Raw genomic sequence first — 19,384 nt, forward strand, 5'->3', positions numbered from 1 at the left:
TATTAGAAACACCTGCCATGAAGATTTTTTCTGGTCAGAAGAACTATATCCTGTCGACAATATATATCTTAGCAATATTTTCTTTCCTCTCACAGTACGCAATTCCCGGGGTGTTTTTAGCATTTTGTCTGGAGTCAAACCACATCTTCCACAATTTATGTAAGTTAACATCGGATATTTTGTTATCCCAGGAAGAGTGGGCCGAAAGGGAAGACAAACACTTCCCAAAAACATAGAATATGTGCATGTTTTATATTCAGAGAATAATTACATATCTTATGTATTTTTAGGTGAAAGCTTCCATTGGATTTCATATCATTTCAGTTGTCGTTTCCACAATTGGAGCTGCAGTTAGCTCAGTGTTTTGGCAGATGTATAAAGAGCCCGATGCTTGTGGAAAGACTATAACAGGAGAATGCATTTGTTTTAAGAAATCGCGTAAGTTTCATGGTAATGGAAGATGTTTTTCATGGATCAACTCCAAAGTTTGCCATAAATATTTCAGTTTGCCCATGCGGGTACAAAACGTAGTAGATTATTTTAACTATGTCTTTAATTGTTTTACCTTTTTTAAAGTAATCCTAATTTTCTATAATTTCTACAAAAATCTTTAGATGCCATAAGTTGCAAAGATGGTGATGTATCACGTGTTTTGCTCTCTGTGTTAACGGCAGCAAACATTCTCATGATAATGACGTCATTTATTGGTTCAATCTTAGCCTGCACCAATGTCTGTTGTGATCCTGTTCAATCAGTGAGTCAGTTTCTTCATCATGGATGCATTCATAGAAATATTCCTTAAAAAAGTGGTTGATTACTATATTTTCTTTAGGATAATACTGTCTCTCGCAACGACACAAGTCACAGTGAACAAACTATCGTGTCCGGCAGTACCCAAGTCTCTCATAATAACACACACGAACCAATTGCTGTATGCTTGAATTCAGTTGAAACAAGTATCGAACTGAGAAATTACAACGGACCATCTTCAATGTAAAAACATTATACTTCAAATATTTCAATAGTTCGTTAGCTGGTGGGTAAGAAAACAGCTTTTTATAGATCACAAACCTTTAATTTATGGTGAAAACGTTAAATTCATGGGTGAGATTTGCATATCGGTAGTCAGGCGTTGGAGGCTTTCCGGAGGTACACGATTCACTGGCGTCGACGTACACTCGGCGACAGATCGAAGTTCGGAAATTTGACGAAGCATTGTCTTCCCGTCTTCACGAGTCTGAAAAATAAATTTCTTTTTAAAATGCATATCGTTTGTTAGTTAATCGTATGTTATCGCTGCTCTCTAGTATTACCTCCGCATAATCACAACATTTTTGGGCAAATTTTGCAGCATCATCATATTTCTTTTTATTAATGAAATGGCGAGTTAAAAATTTTTAGGCACCAGGTAGATCCTCAGTCGACAAAACCTGAAAGTATTTCAATAGATTTTGAATGAGTTTGTCGATATTTTAGCAAATGACTTTCATCTTTCTGGTGGAAAGATAGTAATCAGAGCTCCTCACCCCAAGAACTTCAATCTTTTTTATGTAATTTGTGTAATATTTCTCTGCCTCATCTTCCTCAAGGAGTCGTTCATGCAATCTGAAAGATTACAAAATAAGTTTGAATTGAAAAGTGAGATCGTTCAGCAATATTGAAGTTTCACTTTTATTTTTTTCAGCGTCTTGAGAATAAGGCCGAGTCGCAAATTAATTACCTTGCTAACTGTAAAACAGCAATGCCATCAAAATCCCCCACTGCTATAGCTCGTCTATAACACTATTAACAAATATAAAGTCAGTTAATATACAGATACATGCGTAATAATTTAATCTTCTACATCCCCCTATATCCTTCTATACCTTCTTAGCCTCGTCCACACGATTGAGTTTCTGATAACACTCTCCGAGTGCAACAACCATACGAGAGTCGTTTGGTCTGAACAATTCAATAAAATTATTAAATTAATAGGAATTTGTTTTAACTTTGCGAGATTGTGAAGCTGTGACAAACATAAAATGACGTCTCAACGACTCACTCACTTCAACCGTTGAGCTTGAGAAAAGTAGTACAAACTATACAGCGGCATTTTTAATATTTCATATGTCTGACCCAGTCCATACCATGCTCGATAATCTCGCGGACTAACCTCTAGAGAATTCAGAAACTAAAGTTAGTGAAAAAAGTGTACGTTCTAAAAGGCTAATTTTGCTAGATGTTCATGATGAATGTCGGCAGTTGACAAATCAAAAACGAGGACGTACCGATTGCTTGACGATAAGACTCGATAGCTGCCGAAGTGTTTTTCATTTCCATATATTCATGTCCCATTAACGTCCAAGCTGACAGATATCGTGGGTTAAGCCGTAATGCTCGTTGGAAATAAAGAATAGCTTTCTCATGACATGCTTGTAAACTGTAGAAGTTCGCTGAAATATTTATTATCATAATTAGAGAATAGTATATTGAAGTTCTCTACGCCTATCCCCTTACCCCTTACCCCACCTTCTTTACACAAAGCAGTTCCTACTCACCAACAACACAGCATGTTTCCACTCGGTATTTATTAATTTCAAAACAGTGATGAGCTAAATGACTAAGTTCTGGTTTCATTTCCTAGAAAATATATATTTGTTACAAATACTTTCAAGTAAATTCATGAAATCATTTGACATACAATCATTTATGACAACATACTTTAACATATAAGATATTGGAGTATGTGTCCATGTTATCAACAGAAAACGGATCAACTTTATTAACTTCATCATAGAGTTCAACAGCGGCATCAAAATCTAGAAAATAAAGCAATAATTTTAATTTACCTTAACAACACATAGCGTTGTAACTGGACTTGCCCTGAACGCAATTTACACGAGAGATTTCATTCCATTGCGGACATTACCTTTCAAGTTATACTGTGCCAGAGCTAACTGAGACATAATATATGAACTTCTCTTAAAGCCGTTGTTCAAAAGATCTGTGTACATTTGAAGAGCTTCGTTATTCTGTTGTAGCCCAATAGCTACCTGACCGTCGAAAAACATCCTTATCCAGTGTTTCGGTAACGTTAGATTTTGAACCTGGAAAAACACGCGCGAATTCAAGGTCAATGAACATACGCTGTGATACCTTGAACTAACCAAGCGTGGATCAAGACTGATGGGAATGCAATATCAGTTCAAACTTCACAAACATAAAAAACCGTTGGAACTAAATACTACAGTGTAAGTGAGAATTAAGTGATGTTGAACCTCTTCTTTTGTGTTACAGAGAGCTGCAATTTCTAGCCAACTTGCCCAAAGTAATGGTTCTTTTTGCACAGACTGTTGAAGTATGTCTAATGCTTCTTGTTTCAAGTCTAGCTCCTTCAATACAATTCCAAACCTGCATAATTCATTAATATAACATTATATTCCCTCTCAAATGCTGCAAATTAGTAAATTAATGTACATTTCAAAATTATACTTACATATAAAGACCAAAGCCATCTAAATGTTTTTGCTTTTTAGAAAGCTCTATCTTGAGTAATTCAAGATTTTTGTTAACAATTGAAGTTTTTTCTAAAGGGCCTAAAATTTAAAGAAAAATATATTAATTAAGGTTAACTGTTTACTTGTCCAGTTACCATGCACCAAAAGCAAAGAGAACCTAGGAGCAGGTATATAGTAAGCAAATTTAATGAACAACTACTTTAGACCTACCAAGAAGATCAGTTTTCTGGTCATTTTTCTTCTTCTCGCCAGCCTGAAAATTTAGTTCAATAACTAGTCAATTTTTGCTGATGTCTATTTTGTACATTGCACTAAATATGTGTCATATAACCATGCACCAAAAACTATAAAGTTTTTTCTTTGGTGTACAAAAGCTTTCTAAAGCCACATAATATACTTAATGTTTGTATCATTTTCTCCGTGATTAAAACCTTTGCCCACAACTGGTCTGGAGGCTCGAGCTGAGACTGAACATCATCTCTTGGCTTACATTATAATTATGCTTACCAAATACAAGGAATAAACCTTGAGAAAATAACAATGATGACTTTGACAATCTTCCAAATAAAAGGCAGCCCTTTGAAATTCGTTGGAATCAAAACATGATTTACCCAATAAATAGCGGTCGTACTCAGACCATAATGCAATATCCGGGGTTGTCTTTGGTTGTTCAGAAGGTAGAGTAACATTGATATTTAGGGATAAGTCCGCAGCCCTTCGTGGTAAAAAAAACTTTGTATAAATGTGATAGCATTGCCAAAACTATTTGGGCCCCAACAGAGTGAGTGGGTGAGTTAGTGCAGTATGTAACAGGTCTATCCTGGAGCATGCATTGGGTGCAGGGGGGGAGGGAGTAATTGTTGAGTCCATGAACATGCCTTTAAACTATGGTTGAGCTGATTCAACTATACAAAACAGTTTTTTATTAGTATGGAGTAGAATGAGACGGGAAATATACCTATTTCATGATATTTTTTATAATAAAAATAATTTTCTTGCAGCATAAAAGATGGTCCACACTTGGGGTTAGGTATGAGTGTATGACCTGTGTTTGATCTGTTAGTGTTGTTTAAATTGACTTACCATTTTGCAGTATGGACAAGCCCCCTGGACAAACACTTTTCAGCACAAATACGAAGGTCATTCTTTATTTCTCGTAAGTTATTTTCATTAATCAAATTTACCGCCATCTTGATGTGCACCCGATTCGCATTATTTGTTTTTGGCGAAGCAGGATGACGAACTATTACCATGACAACAAGCACGAAAACAATATGGAGGTCGCGAAATGCAATAAATTCTGCAATAAATGACTTTTTTCATACCAAATACGTTTAAAAACAGTCCAATTGCTTAGGAAATAATAATGGGAAAGAGAGGGAGCGTCGAGAAACCCTCCTCTACAAATATAACTGATAAAAACATAAATGAAGTTAGCAACGAAAGTTTTCCAGATGAGGGAGAGGGTTAGTTGACGTGAATCTTAACTTAGTTTTTTCATGGATAATAAAATCACAAATAAAATAATAAAATCTTTTAACTATCCAGGGTTATATACAGCACCTCGCTTTTTTATCAGGGCAAATTTTTTAGCTAACTACCATTAATTTGAATGACACATTGTAGGTCCGTATGCGTTGACGAATAACTTTGCTCAGGATTTTCATGAATTAGCGAAGAGAGCAGGATTTCCTGAGTTACGAGTTGTACCAAGACCTTGCCGTCCAAAATCTAAGAAAATCAGTAGTGCTGGTCCAGAAAGCACTCAGCCTCCCGCGAAAGGGGATAAAAAAGATGGTATTTTAATACACCTGCTTATGATCATAGTTGACTACCTTTCTTTCACACACGGTGCACCATTTTTTTGACTTAGTTAGACACAGTAATAGTGGATAAAATTTATAGTTTATTCTTTCAAAAACTGTTGGTTACAGTATATATAACAAATTTCAGATAAAAAAGATGATTTAAAAATGGATAGAACCATGTCTCAATCCACAAATAGAAGCGATGTTGATCGTCCACCAGCAACATTCGCTCTCAAAGAAAAATACGAATATTTTAAACCTTGCGTACAAGCTGTTTGGGAAGTCTATGAAGGGACAAAATCCATGGCAAAAGAAGTTTATATCAGAGGATGGAAAATAGATAATCAAATTATGGAAATTTTGAGTTTAACATTACCTACGCAAGACAAATTGGTTAAAATTGAGTAAGCTATGTTATGCCTTCTACATGGTACTAAAATGAGCGTATTACCGCGGTAAATTGATATCTCCACTGCCTTTCTTTTTAGTTTCAATAACACAGGTCTAACTGATCATCTACTTGAAGTCTTGGCAAATGTCATGAAACATTTACCTTTGTTAAGGTGCGTCTGCGTGTCCCAATATCTTTACGGATATATCTTTGATATTCTTTACGGACGATTTTTTTGTCTTAGGAGTCTCTCACTCGATGGCAACCCTGTGCATCTGCAAAGTTATGGAATGTTTTTGCCGGAAGAAAGCACGTATGTATAAAAATGTAAAAAATAATTTCGTGGTATTCTCGTCAGAATGAGAAGATCAGTCTTCGTTATAATGTCACTCCACATGACACGCGTCTTTCTAAAAACTCTATTTATCTCTAGACTACAAAATTTATCTCTGAGGAACTGTTATGTGAATGATCAAGGAGCCACTCGTATTGGCCAAGCTCTGACATCAAACAAACATCTTCTTACATTAAACTTGTGTTTTAACAAAATTTCATGCGAAGGAGTAGATTCGATCGCTAGGGTATGGTAATGATATATTTGGCTGTCTACGAGTAACAATTTGGATGAGAATTAAGGATTCGAAACTATTCCAAACCTGTTATTTTGCGTATTCTTATTTAGGGATTAAGAACAAATAGAACGTTGTTATGTCTTGATCTCGGAAGCAATTTGATTAAAGACGCTGGTGCGATAAAGCTTGCAGAAGTATGTCCCCCCCCCTGTAATTCCGGCAAAGCTGGGGCATATAGTTGATGATACAACATATCTTTTCTCATCTCTCAGGTGATTTCAAAATTTGCGTTAAATCACGAGGAAACTGTCGCTCGTCGTCTTCTCATGTCAAAGAAAAATGTCGAGGAGGTGAAAATTTTATCACATTTGTTGATGTGCGGAAATAAGGTGTTTGACTAACGAAATGCCTGGAGCCAAACGTGTAGCGATTCTCAATAAATCTTTGTTCAGTTTTTAATTAAATAGGTTAAATTACTAATCGTTAAAACCTTTTGCTTAAACGTGGTAAGAAAACAGAACTTAAACATTGTAATAAATAACTATAACTCTAAAAATATAAGTGTCGCAGCGCGTCTTCAAACAACAACTTTACATTAGATGTGGTTTAAAAAACTGCCTAAAATAAAATTTTGTCTATTTCAGACAGTTGCTATACCACATTTTATACTGAAAATTTATTTTATTCAGCAAGTATTTACTAATCCTGAAGCAGTCTTCGTTGCAAACGATCACCACACTTTACAGAAGAGAAAATCTAACCATAAAGTAACATTCATAACCGTAAGTTTTAGCTAATCCTGCGTGCCTGCCTGCCTGCCATGTCAAAAAACTATATAAACCTTCAATCTAACGTCAATTCTCGCAAATAAAACCACGTATCAATCACACAATAAACTGATACAAATATTAAGAATAAAAACGTCCTCAGAATGTAGATCATCTCAGATTACGAATAAGAGTTTTATTAAATCCGGTAAAATTTGCAGCCCGCTGGAACGCCATCGAAATCAGTCAGTCATGGAGTTGGGAAAAGTGAAAGACCTCCCAGTGTACGAAGTGGGTAAGTCCAGGGATGATGGGGTATATTCCAGGGTATATATTGTACAGCAAGACGAATGAATAGGGAACATTACCAAATCTTCACTGATATTCTATGTGTTCATTCTCTCTAACAGAAGTCATCTTGGTAAAGATCAGAAGAAAGACAAACAGAAAGGAGCAAAGAAGGTATGTTAAATCTCCGGAAAAATTTATTCTGTTTCTCTTTTCCCTGAATGTTTCTCTTGGTATCTTGTATTTCCAGGAAAGCAAGAAGATCTCAGTGGATGACAAACCGTTGAAAAAAGGTTTGATATATTAGAAGTTGATTATCAACCCAATCTTACCGTAACGGTAAAGATAAAAACGAAATCCATTGTATTCCCAAGCTTCTTCAACAGACGCGTCAAAGGACGCAAAGAAGGGAAAGAAAACATCGATGGTAAAAGTTGACAGAAAAGGATTTAGTGGAGTTGTTGATCAAGATGTAAGAGTTTATCTTTCGAAAGCTTTCTAAGGATAGTTGAAAGAACCTTTGCATTTAAATAGCATGTTTTCTGTTTGCAGGCTTCGGACGTTGTAGAATTTCCAAATCCATTGTTAGAGCCGGTGGAAGAGATTAAAGGACAACTTTATATCCCTGGAAATAGAGCTCTTATCAATCTTAATGTTTCTGGTAAAATATTGCTTTTCTGCATTTGCTCGTTTATACTATTCATGAGGAAAACCTTCCAGTTGAAATTGTTGTTTTGATATTTAGCAAATAAGATTGGTGAACCTGGAATGAAAAGTCTGCTTCATGCAGTACAATATCAGTCACAATTAGCTGTAGCTCAGGCAAGACATGTTGGCATTGGCTTGCTAAGACTCTCAATAAAGGTAAGACAAATAACGCATGGAATACTAAAATGACATCATTTCTTATGATCTGGAATAAAAATGATTTACTTCTTTAGAGGAATGACATTTCAGATGATAATGTGGTGTACCAGACCTTGCAAGAATTGATGATAACAAGGGATCCATTTTTCAAACCAGACAATGCCTCTCATGATGACGCCGGATCGATAAAGGTTTTAGAAGAATATAAAACATTAAGTTTGTTTATTTTTGTGAAGTTACCGAATAGTCTTGTTTCCTTCATTGTAGGAGATGGAGTGAGGAAGACTTATCTTTGTGGAGAACAAGAACAGCTTCCAGCTTTAGAAAAAGTTCCAGCTTTTCTTCCTGAGTGTGAAATGAGGAAAGATTAAAGATGTTTTTGTAGCTGATGTAAATATTGTTCTCTGTACACGGAGGAAACAAATGAAGGATTTCAACAGTCATGGAGTAAATCAATCCTGGGCATGAATCATTCATTTATCTGATGAAAACTGGTTAACTGTTTATTTTACAAAATATTCAACAAAATATACAGTTCTTTAAGAACTTAATACGTCTCTTTGTTTATGATAACATGACGTTCTTTTATGATAAATAAACCATTTCAAGATCAATGTTGAGTTACTGTACTTATTGAATGATACATACAAAAATTTCACTCAGGAAGGGATATCCCATTTAGCATTTCTTTCACTTTACCAAGGATTTCTTCATACATAGTTGGATTATCAAACATTTTATAAAGCTCTTCTACAAATTCTTCTATGCAATCTTCACTGGGCTCGCGATCAGACTGTGGTAGACGGACATCAGCTAGACTTTGAGCCAACATTTGACGTACATGTGTGAGATTGGATTGAAGTGTTTTATTTTCTTCTCTAGATTTTGACACTTCTTCCTCAAGTTTATCAATAGCGGACTTCATGTTGTCAATATGTTTACTCAACATGACATTCTGCTCTTCATAATCGTTGTTTGCTCTACGCAAATCTCCTAACTTGCGTAGTTCAGCTTCTCGACCTGTCAATAGGAGCATGATTTAATATGCCATATTTCTATTCATTTGTCGGCCATTTGAGCAATAAGCATATTCAAAAATAAGCCTTACTTCTATTGTAGTTGAGAAATTCTTCAGAAAATATAGGAATGTCAAAACTAATTTCACCAAGATGAGCACTGAATGTGTTTCCCTTTTTCAAGTCATTGTTTCCTACACCATGTTTTCCAGTCTCCCTTAATTTCTCTGCAATTTGAGCACTTGTCTCTGTTTTATGAGCTTCTGAGATTTTCTGACTGTTGGAATTTTCATGTTCTCTCTCAGCTGTTAATGTCAATTTCATAACAAAAAAAATTGAGGAAAATAACCAATACTTGCAAGAAAAATAATTTCTAGTAATCTAACCTTGCTCTTGTTTAGCAACAAAGGATTTATAGGCATCAGATTGTTGATATTCTACTAATTCTTTACTGTATCTTTCCTTATCCTTTTCAGCTTCATTGAGGTAGGACTAGAAAAACAATCATATTTTGTTAAAATATTTATGAAGTTCCAATGGCATAAACCGCCTAATACTGAGTAATCAATTATACCTGTTTCTGTTCTTGTGGCATTTGACTCCACATTGTTCCTAGAATTTTTGTGATTTCATAGAAAGGTAACTCTGGTTTTTCCTGACGTACTTTCTCACGATGTTCATTTAAAAAACGAACATATCCAGTCAGTGGTGCCTTAGGGGCATTAGTGTCTTTCATGGATTTCTTACGCTTCTTTCCTTTGGATGCTTTACTAGGAGGTTCCTGGGAGATAATTTAAGTATTTTTTAAAAAAAAACTAGAAGTCAACATGTCAATATTTTTTTTTGTTTTGTACCTTCAATATGATTTCTTGTTTCTCTGGACAAGGACTATTGTTGCTGCTACTTGGAGATACTTTATCAGACATTTGACAGTCTGGTAACTCAGCACCATCATTACTGGAGATTGACCTAGTCAACGACAAACTCAATTAGATGACACTAGCAGGTGTACAATAATTTACAGTCCCTCTTCACTTTAATAGAACCATACATTACAATTCATTAGGTTAATAGCCTTCAATAAAAAACTCCAACAACCTCAGCTTACACCTCTATGACATTATGAAAGGAGGTCCTGATGTGATTTCAAAATTATAAACAAATAAAACAGTACTTTTGCTGACAGGAATTTCATGCAATTAAATATATTTTAAAATGTTTATTGCAATAACAGCACTCAAATATGAAACGTACAAAGCTATTGTTTGTTGCAACTAGCCACGTACGTTAAAAAATTAATATTAAATATAAACATATTTCAACATATCAGACGTGACTTGTATGAAATATGGCACTTACTGCGGTGTTACGGATCGTTCGTCTTCCATTTTCAAAAATACAAGTTCCAGAACAATACGTTCAATTGATAATGATGCAATATTTGAAATACATCCCCATCTTCGTGGAAATATTAATACTATACTTTCAATATATTAGACCATTACAAGTACATAAATTTTTAATAGTCCCAAATTGTAGTACCGTATCATGAAATTCACCTCGCAATTCTTTAATTTAGCAAGGAACTAGGAACTCTTAAATCACCAGATCACGCAGATTGATCGAAATATAATTTTTGCAATCGAAAAAAAAAATAAAATAAAAGCAAGAAATTATTTCTTTCCAACAACATGTAAGGCACGTGCGAGAGGCCTAGACCGAGAACCATGATATCACTCTTTACACGACGTACCCTCATATTCACTACATTTGTTTTGTAAATATATTGCTTTGAAATTTTCACTGCTTTAAAATATTATTCCAGTTAAATAATCACCGAAATGGATAACATACAGGTACAAAGGTACGTACACTGAATGCCAAATATGCTCGTTGTTTTAGACACAGGGTTTTTTTCAACTCCCCCCCCCTGTCCTCTCACAGTATCAACCCCCTTTATAAGGATTTAGATGTACTACAATGCCATTGATTCACATGTAATATAGACATTATATCAATTCATTTGGTTGACTCTAATACTTTTGCTACGCAGGTCTATCGCTGGTACGACCACCCCAGAAATATCTAGTATGACCTCTACAACAGGTGTCATTGGATCTTCCTCTGTTAGAACCTTAGAAACTATTACGCCAGGCAGTACTAGTATCCAGATGCAACCAAAGCTTACTGGCACAACCACTAGTCCTAGTTCATCACTTTTCAGAAGCACTCTTGTTGTAACTAGTGGAAAACGAAAACTCTGGCAAGATGAGAATGCACCTAAAGCTCCACTGAGTGCATACCTTCAGTTTCTAAACAAGAATCGTGAAGCTTTTCGAACAAAAAATCCAAGCATGGGTGTCCATGATATTACAAAATGTCTTGGGAGTATGTGGAGTGAGTTACCCCCAGACCAAAAACAGGTTGGTACTCAAAATTTGGAAGATTTGCAATAAATACAACATGACTTATCCTCACATGGAATTTTAGATTTATCTTGACCAAGCAGAAAGAGATAAAAAACAATATGTGATTGAATTAAAGGAGTACCATAGCTCAGACACATACAAAAAATTTGTTGAAGAACGAGAAAAAGCAATCAAAGGTGAGGAAATTACAGATTAAATTCTATGCAATAATAAAAAATGCTTGTTCAAAATGAATCTCGTTCATCTTCATAGCTCTCAAACAAGAAGAATTATCATCTGTGAGTTAAAATTTGTTACCATAATGGTTAAAACTCAATAATTCACCAAGCACTTGTTGGATGGTGAATTCTACTAAACAATTTTTTTTCCTAACAGCCAGGAAGTCATCTGGTCTGCATTCCATGTAACAAGTGGTTTGAGAGCACACATAACTTTAGAGAACATTCAAAAAGCCGTAAACACCAGCGTAATGTGCTAGAAACTCAAAGTCATGATAGAAAAACAACAAAAATAACTGTTCCTGGAAAACAGGAGCTTCCTGTGGAGGCAGTTAGGGAGAAGAAGACAGTGGCGCAGGGTATGATGTGAAGACTATCACAGTTCTGTTTGTTCTCAGAGTATTTTATTGTATTCTCATCATCAGCTAATGCATGTCAATAGCATTGGTAGATTGCACATTGAAGTATTTGATACCAATCAGAATGTTTAATGGACTTATATTAAACCTCATGCATCACCCTCAGGTGCTCCTCAGCCCAGTACTACACAAGCAAGCAACTTTCCAGATATGTCTGGTATTTCTGAAGCTGATTTAGAAGTTCCTATATTCTCAGAAGCCTTCCTACATTATAATAAAAGTAAGTTACCTATAACAGCCAAGGTAATGATTGCGATGTTATTGCATCAGAGAGGGAAAACATTTATTGATGATGAGCAAACTGGTTCAAAAAATCTACTAAAATTGTTCTTTCCCAGGTCGAGAGTCTGAGCTGCGGAAGCTACGTAAAGCAACAACGGAAATAGAGGAACAAAATGCGATTTTAAGCAAACATATTGACAATCTTAACTCGGCGATTGGTAAACTGGATGATGAAAAAATAGAATCAGAGCAGGACATTAAGGGACTGAAAACATATTTGAAGAACATTCGAGAACTCTTGGCGCAGAGTTTTTCCAATTCCGAACTACTTGACACTACAGATGTTACACTCTCTGAGTTGAGAGAGCTTTTGGTAAAGTTATGTAATTCAAGAGACAATGCGATAACAAACAAAGTAAAAAAAGCCATAAAGGACTTAGATTATCCAAAGTATGCAAAAAATAGTTTGTTGCTCGAATATTACGTTGAAATAAATACGAATCAGGACTTAAGAGTAACCATTAAGATCTAACCATTCTTTTTTTTTCAGCTGTTTGAACAATCTGTCTTGAGACGAACAACGGTGTTTCTGAGAGATGACGTGGACAATTCCTGCATTTTGATCCATGTTCTAAAAGAGTGTAAAAGAAGACTGCTTTTCATGATTCATTCATATAATGCTGTAATATAATAAATGTTTTAACACGAAAATCTGGTTTTTAAATGATTTAGTTTCTGTCGAAACCTATATATATAAACATATACTGATTACTAGCTGTTTTTTAAAGATTTAATCCTAGTTCTGTATTGTTTTAACCACGCGAGTTGGTGGAAACAAACCAAGGTCAAGGACAACTTGCTATGAAATATTTCACACCTGCTCGGGTTGTTAGAGTACCTGCTATAGTTTGGTCTATACAGACAAGGATTTTCTAAAACGGCGTATGTATAAATTTGGTTCTTGAAGATGGATCTCTAGTACAAGAGAAATGTCGATTCCTTGACTCTAGTTTATTCATGGGGTTGTTTCAATCGACTGGACCATTCACATGGGATGAACTTAAAGACTATCAGGTAGTGATAATATATAATATCACCAGGTAATGATAATAACTTCAACATAAACTTCCATGTAAGTTCGTTTACAGCAGCTCGGATGCACTGTGAGAATAAGAGCTTTCCTTGTGGGCAGCTCTTCTCTATTACGAAAACTGCCTTCTCTTAGTTACGCGGAGGTAACAGTATCTAACAGATCTATTAAAACACCTTGTTGAGGTAGATCCTTTAGAGTATCTGGATCTGGTAAAGAGGCACATTCGTCAACTGAGAGCACGGCTAATTCATGGCTGATTTTTTACACCTAGTTTAGGGCAGACCCTCAGAGCATTTTCTTAACAAGCCAGAATCATGAAGAAGATCCTTCTTGATAGATCATTCCTAAACATATAGTTACGAGGCAGACGTATTGGCCTATGGTAGATAATGACAGATTCAAAAAAGTACCCAGTTTAGGGCAGTCAATCAGACCATCTCATTGATAACAGAATAAACGGATCACGTGATTCACGTCGTATTACGTGTGTGGGAAGGTGTAGGTCCAATCAATAAATGAAAAGGGTCTTGAGTCTGCGAAGAAAAGCTAAGACCGCTAGGTTTTAATACGAAAAACACGTGAAAAAATGTCAGCCTCGTGTAAATAATCGCGATTAAGGTAAACTTTCCGTATATACTTTGACCTATGTATGGTCAGTATGGAAGAGTAAAATAATCTTCACGGGAGGTTATCCTCCCACCCACACGCTGATACCAACTTCTGGCGTATCCATATTAGTATCCCAAAATACAAACTATAAATAAACAGCAGGCAAAGGAACTATGAAGAAAGTTTTATAATCTTTTGGCTTTATTGATCGTTAAACTTCCTTAATATCATGGGCTCTCATCATTCACAATTTAGCGAAGAAGAACTTAGAGATTATCAGGTATTTTTTGACCGAAACATTACGAAAATTACTCAGAAAAATGATCAAACCTGACATTACGTGTGTTTGTTTACATTGTATATTTATGTTGTTACCGCTTTCCAACTGTTCATAACCTATGAAACTAGTATTATATATTAAAATAATATAAAAAATAATATTTTTAGGAGCTCACGTATTTTACACAAAAAGAGATTCTTCAGTAAGTGAATGAATGTGTGTTTTTTTTGAATAAAATATTATTCGGCAATTATTAAATTAAAACCACGTTCAATAATGAATTGTTGCATTCTTCATATAAAATTTCTAAATATTCAGTGTCCACAAACGGTTCAGTCAACTCGACCCAGAGGCTGTACGACGAGATAAGAATGCCAAACTACCAATGAGATTAATACTTACGTTGCCGGAATTACATGTAAGAGAACTTTACTTTATATGCTCAATTGGTATTTTATGTTCAATTAGGAAAAAAAATAAAAAATTCTATTGGAAGAGAGAAGTTTATGATGTTGCTTGCATGCTTTTTATTTTAGGTAAATCCTTTTCGAGATCGGATATGTAAAGTGTTTTCATCTTCTGGTGATGGAGCTTTGACATTTGAAGATTTTCTGGATATGATGTCTGTGTTCAGTGAGGCTGTGAGTACATTTCTTTGTCTATGTTGACACAGGTGTTTGTATCACACAAATATTTGTGATAAAGGTTGGATATCATAATACTTACAGAGCAAAAAGTTTGCCACACTTTACTTTATAATTTGTAATGACATCTGACAGACAATACATACCTATCATGACCACAATTTAGGCTCCAAAAAGTGTCAAAGTTGAATATGCATTTAGGATATATGGTAAGGATTTATAAAATTATTTATTGGTTTGTATGTTGGTAGCAAAGCTGACCGACTTAATTCCTTTGTAGATTTCAATGAAGATGATTATATATGTGAGAATGACTTGAAGAAAATGATCACAAAACTTTGTGGAGAACAGAGATTGCCTGAGGATAGCATCCAAAATGTCATTGATAAAGTAAGAAAGTTGCAATAGCATACAACTTATGATCTACCTATTTCATAGTATATGACTTGCTTTTTAGATATTTATTGAAGCAGATCTGGATGAAGATAACCAACTCTCATTTGCAGAATTTGAACATGTCATATCAAAAGCTCCAGATTTTGTAGAGTATGTTTGTTATGTTGACATTAATTGCTCTCACAGTTGTGTATTTTGGTTCTCTAAAAAGACAAAATGTTTCATCTACCTTTTCTTACCATTACAATGTAATACTTTAAAAATACCTGTTCTTTCTTTCTAGTGCCTTTCGTATTCGAATGTAATATATGGTTTATGGATGTTTGACTGAAGAACATTTTATAAATTGTGTAAAATAGTACTTTTGTAGCAATTATAACCAGCAAGCCTTCAGGGATGGTTGACATTCATTAGTTTCAGCTCTAAACTATTTATTATGTATCACTGCTAGTTTGATATGATTTTGCTGCTCTATACTGTTAATTTAATTGATCATGTATAGTGTGATAGAGTATTTTTATAAAAATAAAATGCTGTGACATGTATTAATCATTCGCTTTCATGTCGAATAAAATGATGGTATATTTAGATAGTGGTGAAGATTGACATGGTACATCCTTAAAGAATATGTTCCTACATGTCATGCAACCATTAACTAACCTGTTGAGTCCTATCCACAGTTTCACGAGGTACCATCTTAAAATCTCTGTGGAACAAATAAAAATACTACTAACTCTTCCAGACTAGTACTCCAACTTCAAAAAAAGCAAACGAAACTTGTAAGCCCATCACTGTCAAGACACTGACCTCTAAGCATGCCTGATCAACCATTGAATGTCTACAATCGTCTTGGGTAGAGACATGAATCATCGTACTTCTGCCGGATCGCAGGCAGAAACTTGTGAGGAGGGTGAATAAAATCTGTGGTGAAGATTGGTTCACTCCAAAGACGATAACTCGCAACCTGGCGTATCTTAGCCTAGACGTAAATCTTTTATAGAACTTGATTTCCTTTTGATAAACTGCCAGTCACCTGCTCCTACAAAACCATTGATGTTGGAATTAGACAATTGATCTCATATACTTCGACAGTGTTGCCAAACATTGCTTAAGACATTAAAGTGCCAACAGATATTATAACAATATGCCTTATAAACCTTACACAGTTGATTAGATCCAATTATTCTGTGGCAGAAATTATGCATTCATTGTTTGTGCAAAACAGTGTTACTGAAGGAAGCAAGGAAGCCTTTTCATAGTATAAAGAAATTTTAGTTTCAGATTCACATTTCAAATCAATGAAAACTCTTACTTCCTAACTACAAAAAACCAAGCCAGACATTGTTCTACAAATGTACCATATTAATACACTTACATAAGACGACCAAAATAATTCAATGACAATAACAAATCAAATTTTTCATGTTATCACAAATTAGTTCTGTATGCAAAATCTACTTGGTTAAATATTTATACTTTTCACATTTTCTATAATTATAACAGCAAATTTGAAGATGCTGTATTGAAGGGCATGAACATTGATCGTAAAAAAATGCTTTGCTTTAATTCCAATGTAATTTTGAATTCTATGAGGCTACGAATGTTGTCAAGCACTGCAACATTGAACTTTTTTCTTGTCCATGTCTGTTGTTGGTGCAACATGAATCGTCTGTACATTGTTGCTAGGATGGTTACTTGAGGAAGGTGTATCGCTGATCTGCTTTTGTGATACAATGTGATATATTTCTAAAACAGAACAAATACATAAAGGATATACAAAAACACCTTTCCAGGAAGTATGTTCTAATGCCACAAAATTAGACCAAAATCTTATTATCGCAAATAAGTAATAAAGTGAGAAAGCTTTACCTGTTAAAATATTTTGAAATGCTTGTTCAACATTTGTTGAATCTAAGGCAGAAGTCTCAATGAAAGAAAGACTGTTCTTTTCTAAAAATGAAAAAATATGTGGTTGCTGTATTTGTATTAATTACCATCAGTGAAAGTTCTTGATTTGATACTTTACAAAGTATACTAGTTTTTTTTTTCAAACCAAAACCAGGACTATTTCAGAAGTCTAGTCATCTTATCAGATCACTAACAACTAAAATTATTGTAAGCAAATTTATTACCTGCAAATGCTTTTGCTTCATCAGTTGGTACCGCCCTAAGATGCCTCAAGTCACTTTTGTTGCCAACAAGCATAATGACAATATTACTGTCAGCATGGTCCCGGAGTTCTTTCAACCATCTCTCCACATTTTCATATGTCAAATGTTTGGCAATATCATAGACTAACAATGCACCTACAGCACCACGGTAATACCTACATAATGTGTTGCAGAATAATTAAATTTTTAATCAAAGATCTGTAGTTATGATTGATTGTTTTGAAGGCTTGCTGTCTGCCATTGTAATTTGTCACTTCTATGCTCAAACAGTTTATTAATTAATTTTTACAATATATTGAGCTGCCAATGGATTCTTTGAAGTATCCTAGTCATCCTACTTTGATATTGTAATGTTTCCAATGCTTTTACTTGTATGTGACAATGTTTTCAAATTAATATGTTAGATTTATACTCCAATTATTGGGAATGACTATTCATTTAGGATTTCATTTAGGCTTACAGACAATAACCACAAATTTGCAAGGGAAAACTTGTTCATATATTAGCCTTTGAATTTCAATATAAGACAACATTCTTCAGAGTTCAGGCTTTGCCTATGAAAGGCCTTCTTATGTAATTCTGCCAAACTTAGCTGCAATATGCATTTTCCCCTTTCATAAATCGCCCACATATTAATAAACATCTGACAAACAGTTGAACAATACTTACGCACTAGTTATAGCTCTGTATCTCTCTTGGCCAGCTAAAAAACAAATTGTAAAGCGGAAGTCATATTACCAAAGCAGTATAAAGGTCGTCTACATAAAATTTTTATATTGTCAACTTATTGAAGTCACCCAAAAATTGTTATCGCCCCTTAAAAACTAGACTCAGCAATGATTACTTTTATCAAACATAAATATAGGATCAAAACACAACTTTACATACTTGTAGGCATCAAATGTTTTTTTAAACGGAAGGGCTCGAAGATGCATTTTGTTTGGATATTGCCCAACATAAATAATCTTGAAAAAAATCTACAGGACTTACCCGTGTCCCAAATTTGAGCTTTTATCGTTTTATTATCAACTTGGATGCTTCTCGTCGCAAATTCAACGCCAATAGTTGATTTTGACTCTAAATTAAACTCGTTGCGAGTAAATCTTGACAGCAAGTTTGATTTCCCGACGCCAGAATCGCCAATTAAAACAACTGCATACAAATACAAGACAAAAGAAATTCTTATCATTAGGCAGACGATCGTGCATTTTAAACTCACTTCTTGTCCAAACTAGAAGCGCAATTGTATAACATTAAGTGTAATTCAGAAAAATCACCTTTGAATAAGTAGTCGTATTCATCGTCTTTCGTCCCCATATTTCCGTCAAAGTCCTTGGACTTAAACGTTTAAAATATACCCCAAAATAAAACTGGGAGGCGCTTTTCTTCTTGTCAAGGCTGCGTTAGGATCACTTCTTTGTTAAAATCGTTAACGATCTTGACACAGATAACACAGACAGAAGATTGAAAAGGATTCTCAAAAGCTTTTGAAAATTCAAAACGGATAAATAAAATGGCCGCCGAAGCCGAGCCCAAACAACGTCACGTGATGCATTCCTCGATAATTACGTCATTCTGGTATGGGTACAGACACATTTTCGGCATACTTTGACCACAGGTCTTTGACTCCGGGTCTTTGCAGGTTTAAAAAGTTCTTTCTCGCTTTTTTCTAGACAACAACTTTACTCTACGCAGTT

General features: G+C 34.8%; 6 protein-coding genes and 2 long non-coding RNA genes across 12 annotated transcripts; 4 read left to right on the top strand and 4 right to left on the bottom strand.

Moving 5' to 3' along the window:
- The first annotated feature begins 119 nt into the window (after positions 1–119).
- LOC114525293 lies at positions 120–1,077 on the top strand. The gene is made up of 4 exons (XR_003687179.1): positions 120–159; positions 291–438; positions 615–754; positions 833–1,077. It is a non-coding gene; the product is annotated as an uncharacterized LOC114525293 (long non-coding RNA).
- Positions 1,078–1,148: 71 nt separating this feature from the next.
- Positions 1,149–4,744, bottom strand: LOC114525291 (cell division cycle protein 23 homolog). Its single transcript, XM_028546539.1, has 15 exons — positions 4,581–4,744; positions 4,005–4,212; positions 3,708–3,750; positions 3,476–3,575; positions 3,258–3,390; positions 2,909–3,086; positions 2,701–2,798; positions 2,538–2,619; positions 2,268–2,432; positions 2,046–2,154; positions 1,866–1,941; positions 1,721–1,782; positions 1,527–1,605; positions 1,314–1,430; positions 1,149–1,237 (listed from the first exon to the last, which is right to left on the bottom strand). The coding sequence occupies exons 1-14, from the start codon at positions 4,685–4,687 to the stop codon at positions 1,398–1,400; spliced, it is 1,473 nt and encodes a 490-aa protein (XP_028402340.1). The 5' UTR covers positions 4,688–4,744; the 3' UTR covers positions 1,149–1,237; positions 1,314–1,397.
- Positions 4,745–4,765: 21 nt separating this feature from the next.
- Positions 4,766–8,793, top strand: LOC114525289 (leucine-rich repeat-containing protein 71-like). Of its 2 annotated transcripts, XM_028546537.1 has the most exons (17): positions 4,766–4,963; positions 5,124–5,294; positions 5,451–5,709; positions 5,794–5,868; positions 5,941–6,009; positions 6,130–6,277; positions 6,379–6,462; positions 6,541–6,618; positions 6,958–7,050; positions 7,257–7,330; positions 7,446–7,497; positions 7,574–7,616; positions 7,698–7,795; positions 7,876–7,984; positions 8,069–8,187; positions 8,265–8,381; positions 8,458–8,793. In XM_028546537.1, exons 1-17 carry the CDS (start codon positions 4,864–4,866, stop codon positions 8,467–8,469), a joined length of 1,701 nt encoding a protein of 566 aa, XP_028402338.1. In that variant the 5' UTR covers positions 4,766–4,863; the 3' UTR covers positions 8,470–8,793. The 2 variants fall into 2 exon arrangements, with proteins under 2 accessions (XP_028402338.1, XP_028402339.1); XM_028546538.1 differs by lacking the exon at positions 6,958–7,050 and having other exon boundaries at positions 8,458–8,792.
- LOC114525292 (high mobility group protein 20A-like) lies at positions 8,376–10,902 on the bottom strand. 2 transcript variants are annotated; one of them, XM_028546542.1, is made up of 7 exons: positions 10,566–10,902; positions 10,061–10,175; positions 9,781–9,987; positions 9,593–9,698; positions 9,299–9,511; positions 8,839–9,210; positions 8,376–8,535 (listed from the first exon to the last, which is right to left on the bottom strand). In XM_028546542.1, the coding sequence occupies exons 1-6, from the start codon at positions 10,592–10,594 to the stop codon at positions 8,846–8,848; spliced, it is 1,035 nt and encodes a 344-aa protein (XP_028402343.1). In that variant the 5' UTR covers positions 10,595–10,902; the 3' UTR covers positions 8,376–8,535; positions 8,839–8,845. The 2 variants fall into 2 exon arrangements, with proteins under 2 accessions (XP_028402343.1, XP_028402341.1); XM_028546540.1 differs by lacking the exon at positions 8,376–8,535 and having other exon boundaries at positions 8,686–9,210.
- A 64-nt stretch (positions 10,903–10,966) lies between these two features.
- LOC114525255 (SWI/SNF-related matrix-associated actin-dependent regulator of chromatin subfamily E member 1-related-like) lies at positions 10,967–13,192 on the top strand. Its single transcript, XM_028546485.1, has 8 exons — positions 10,967–11,070; positions 11,260–11,629; positions 11,697–11,811; positions 11,888–11,913; positions 12,011–12,212; positions 12,379–12,492; positions 12,611–12,944; positions 13,045–13,192. The coding sequence occupies exons 1-8, from the start codon at positions 11,048–11,050 to the stop codon at positions 13,064–13,066; spliced, it is 1,206 nt and encodes a 401-aa protein (XP_028402286.1). The 5' UTR covers positions 10,967–11,047; the 3' UTR covers positions 13,067–13,192.
- Positions 12,889–16,633, bottom strand: LOC114525259. 2 transcript variants are annotated; one of them, XR_003687177.1, is made up of 3 exons: positions 16,324–16,633; positions 16,177–16,222; positions 12,889–13,125 (listed from the first exon to the last, which is right to left on the bottom strand). It is a non-coding gene; the product is annotated as an uncharacterized LOC114525259 (long non-coding RNA). The 2 variants fall into 2 exon arrangements; XR_003687176.1 differs by lacking the exon at positions 12,889–13,125 and adding an exon at positions 15,507–15,719.
- Positions 13,424–16,072, top strand: LOC114525257 (calcium and integrin-binding family member 2-like). Of its 2 annotated transcripts, none has more exons than XM_028546487.1 (8): positions 13,424–13,568; positions 14,644–14,678; positions 14,795–14,894; positions 15,013–15,117; positions 15,287–15,329; positions 15,401–15,510; positions 15,578–15,666; positions 15,800–16,072. In XM_028546487.1, the coding sequence occupies exons 1-8, from the start codon at positions 13,512–13,514 to the stop codon at positions 15,819–15,821; spliced, it is 561 nt and encodes a 186-aa protein (XP_028402288.1). In that variant the 5' UTR covers positions 13,424–13,511; the 3' UTR covers positions 15,822–16,072. The 2 variants fall into 2 exon arrangements, with proteins under 2 accessions (XP_028402288.1, XP_028402289.1); XM_028546488.1 differs by lacking the exon at positions 13,424–13,568 and adding an exon at positions 14,317–14,476 and having other exon boundaries at positions 15,800–16,070.
- A 208-nt stretch (positions 16,634–16,841) lies between the features above and the next one.
- Positions 16,842–19,223, bottom strand: LOC114525256 (ras-related protein Rab-11A). Its single transcript, XM_028546486.1, has 6 exons — positions 18,965–19,223; positions 18,678–18,839; positions 18,357–18,390; positions 17,649–17,842; positions 17,386–17,466; positions 16,842–17,262 (listed from the first exon to the last, which is right to left on the bottom strand). The coding sequence occupies exons 1-6, from the start codon at positions 19,002–19,004 to the stop codon at positions 17,123–17,125; spliced, it is 651 nt and encodes a 216-aa protein (XP_028402287.1). The 5' UTR covers positions 19,005–19,223; the 3' UTR covers positions 16,842–17,122.
- Between the last annotated feature and the right edge of the window lie 161 nt (positions 19,224–19,384).

The sequence above is a fragment of the Dendronephthya gigantea genome, unplaced genomic scaffold (assembly GCF_004324835.1).
Source record: "Dendronephthya gigantea isolate DGI-Jeju-01 unplaced genomic scaffold, DenGig_1.0 000034F, whole genome shotgun sequence".
NCBI classification, from domain to species: Eukaryota; Metazoa; Cnidaria; class Anthozoa; order Malacalcyonacea; family Nephtheidae; genus Dendronephthya; species Dendronephthya gigantea.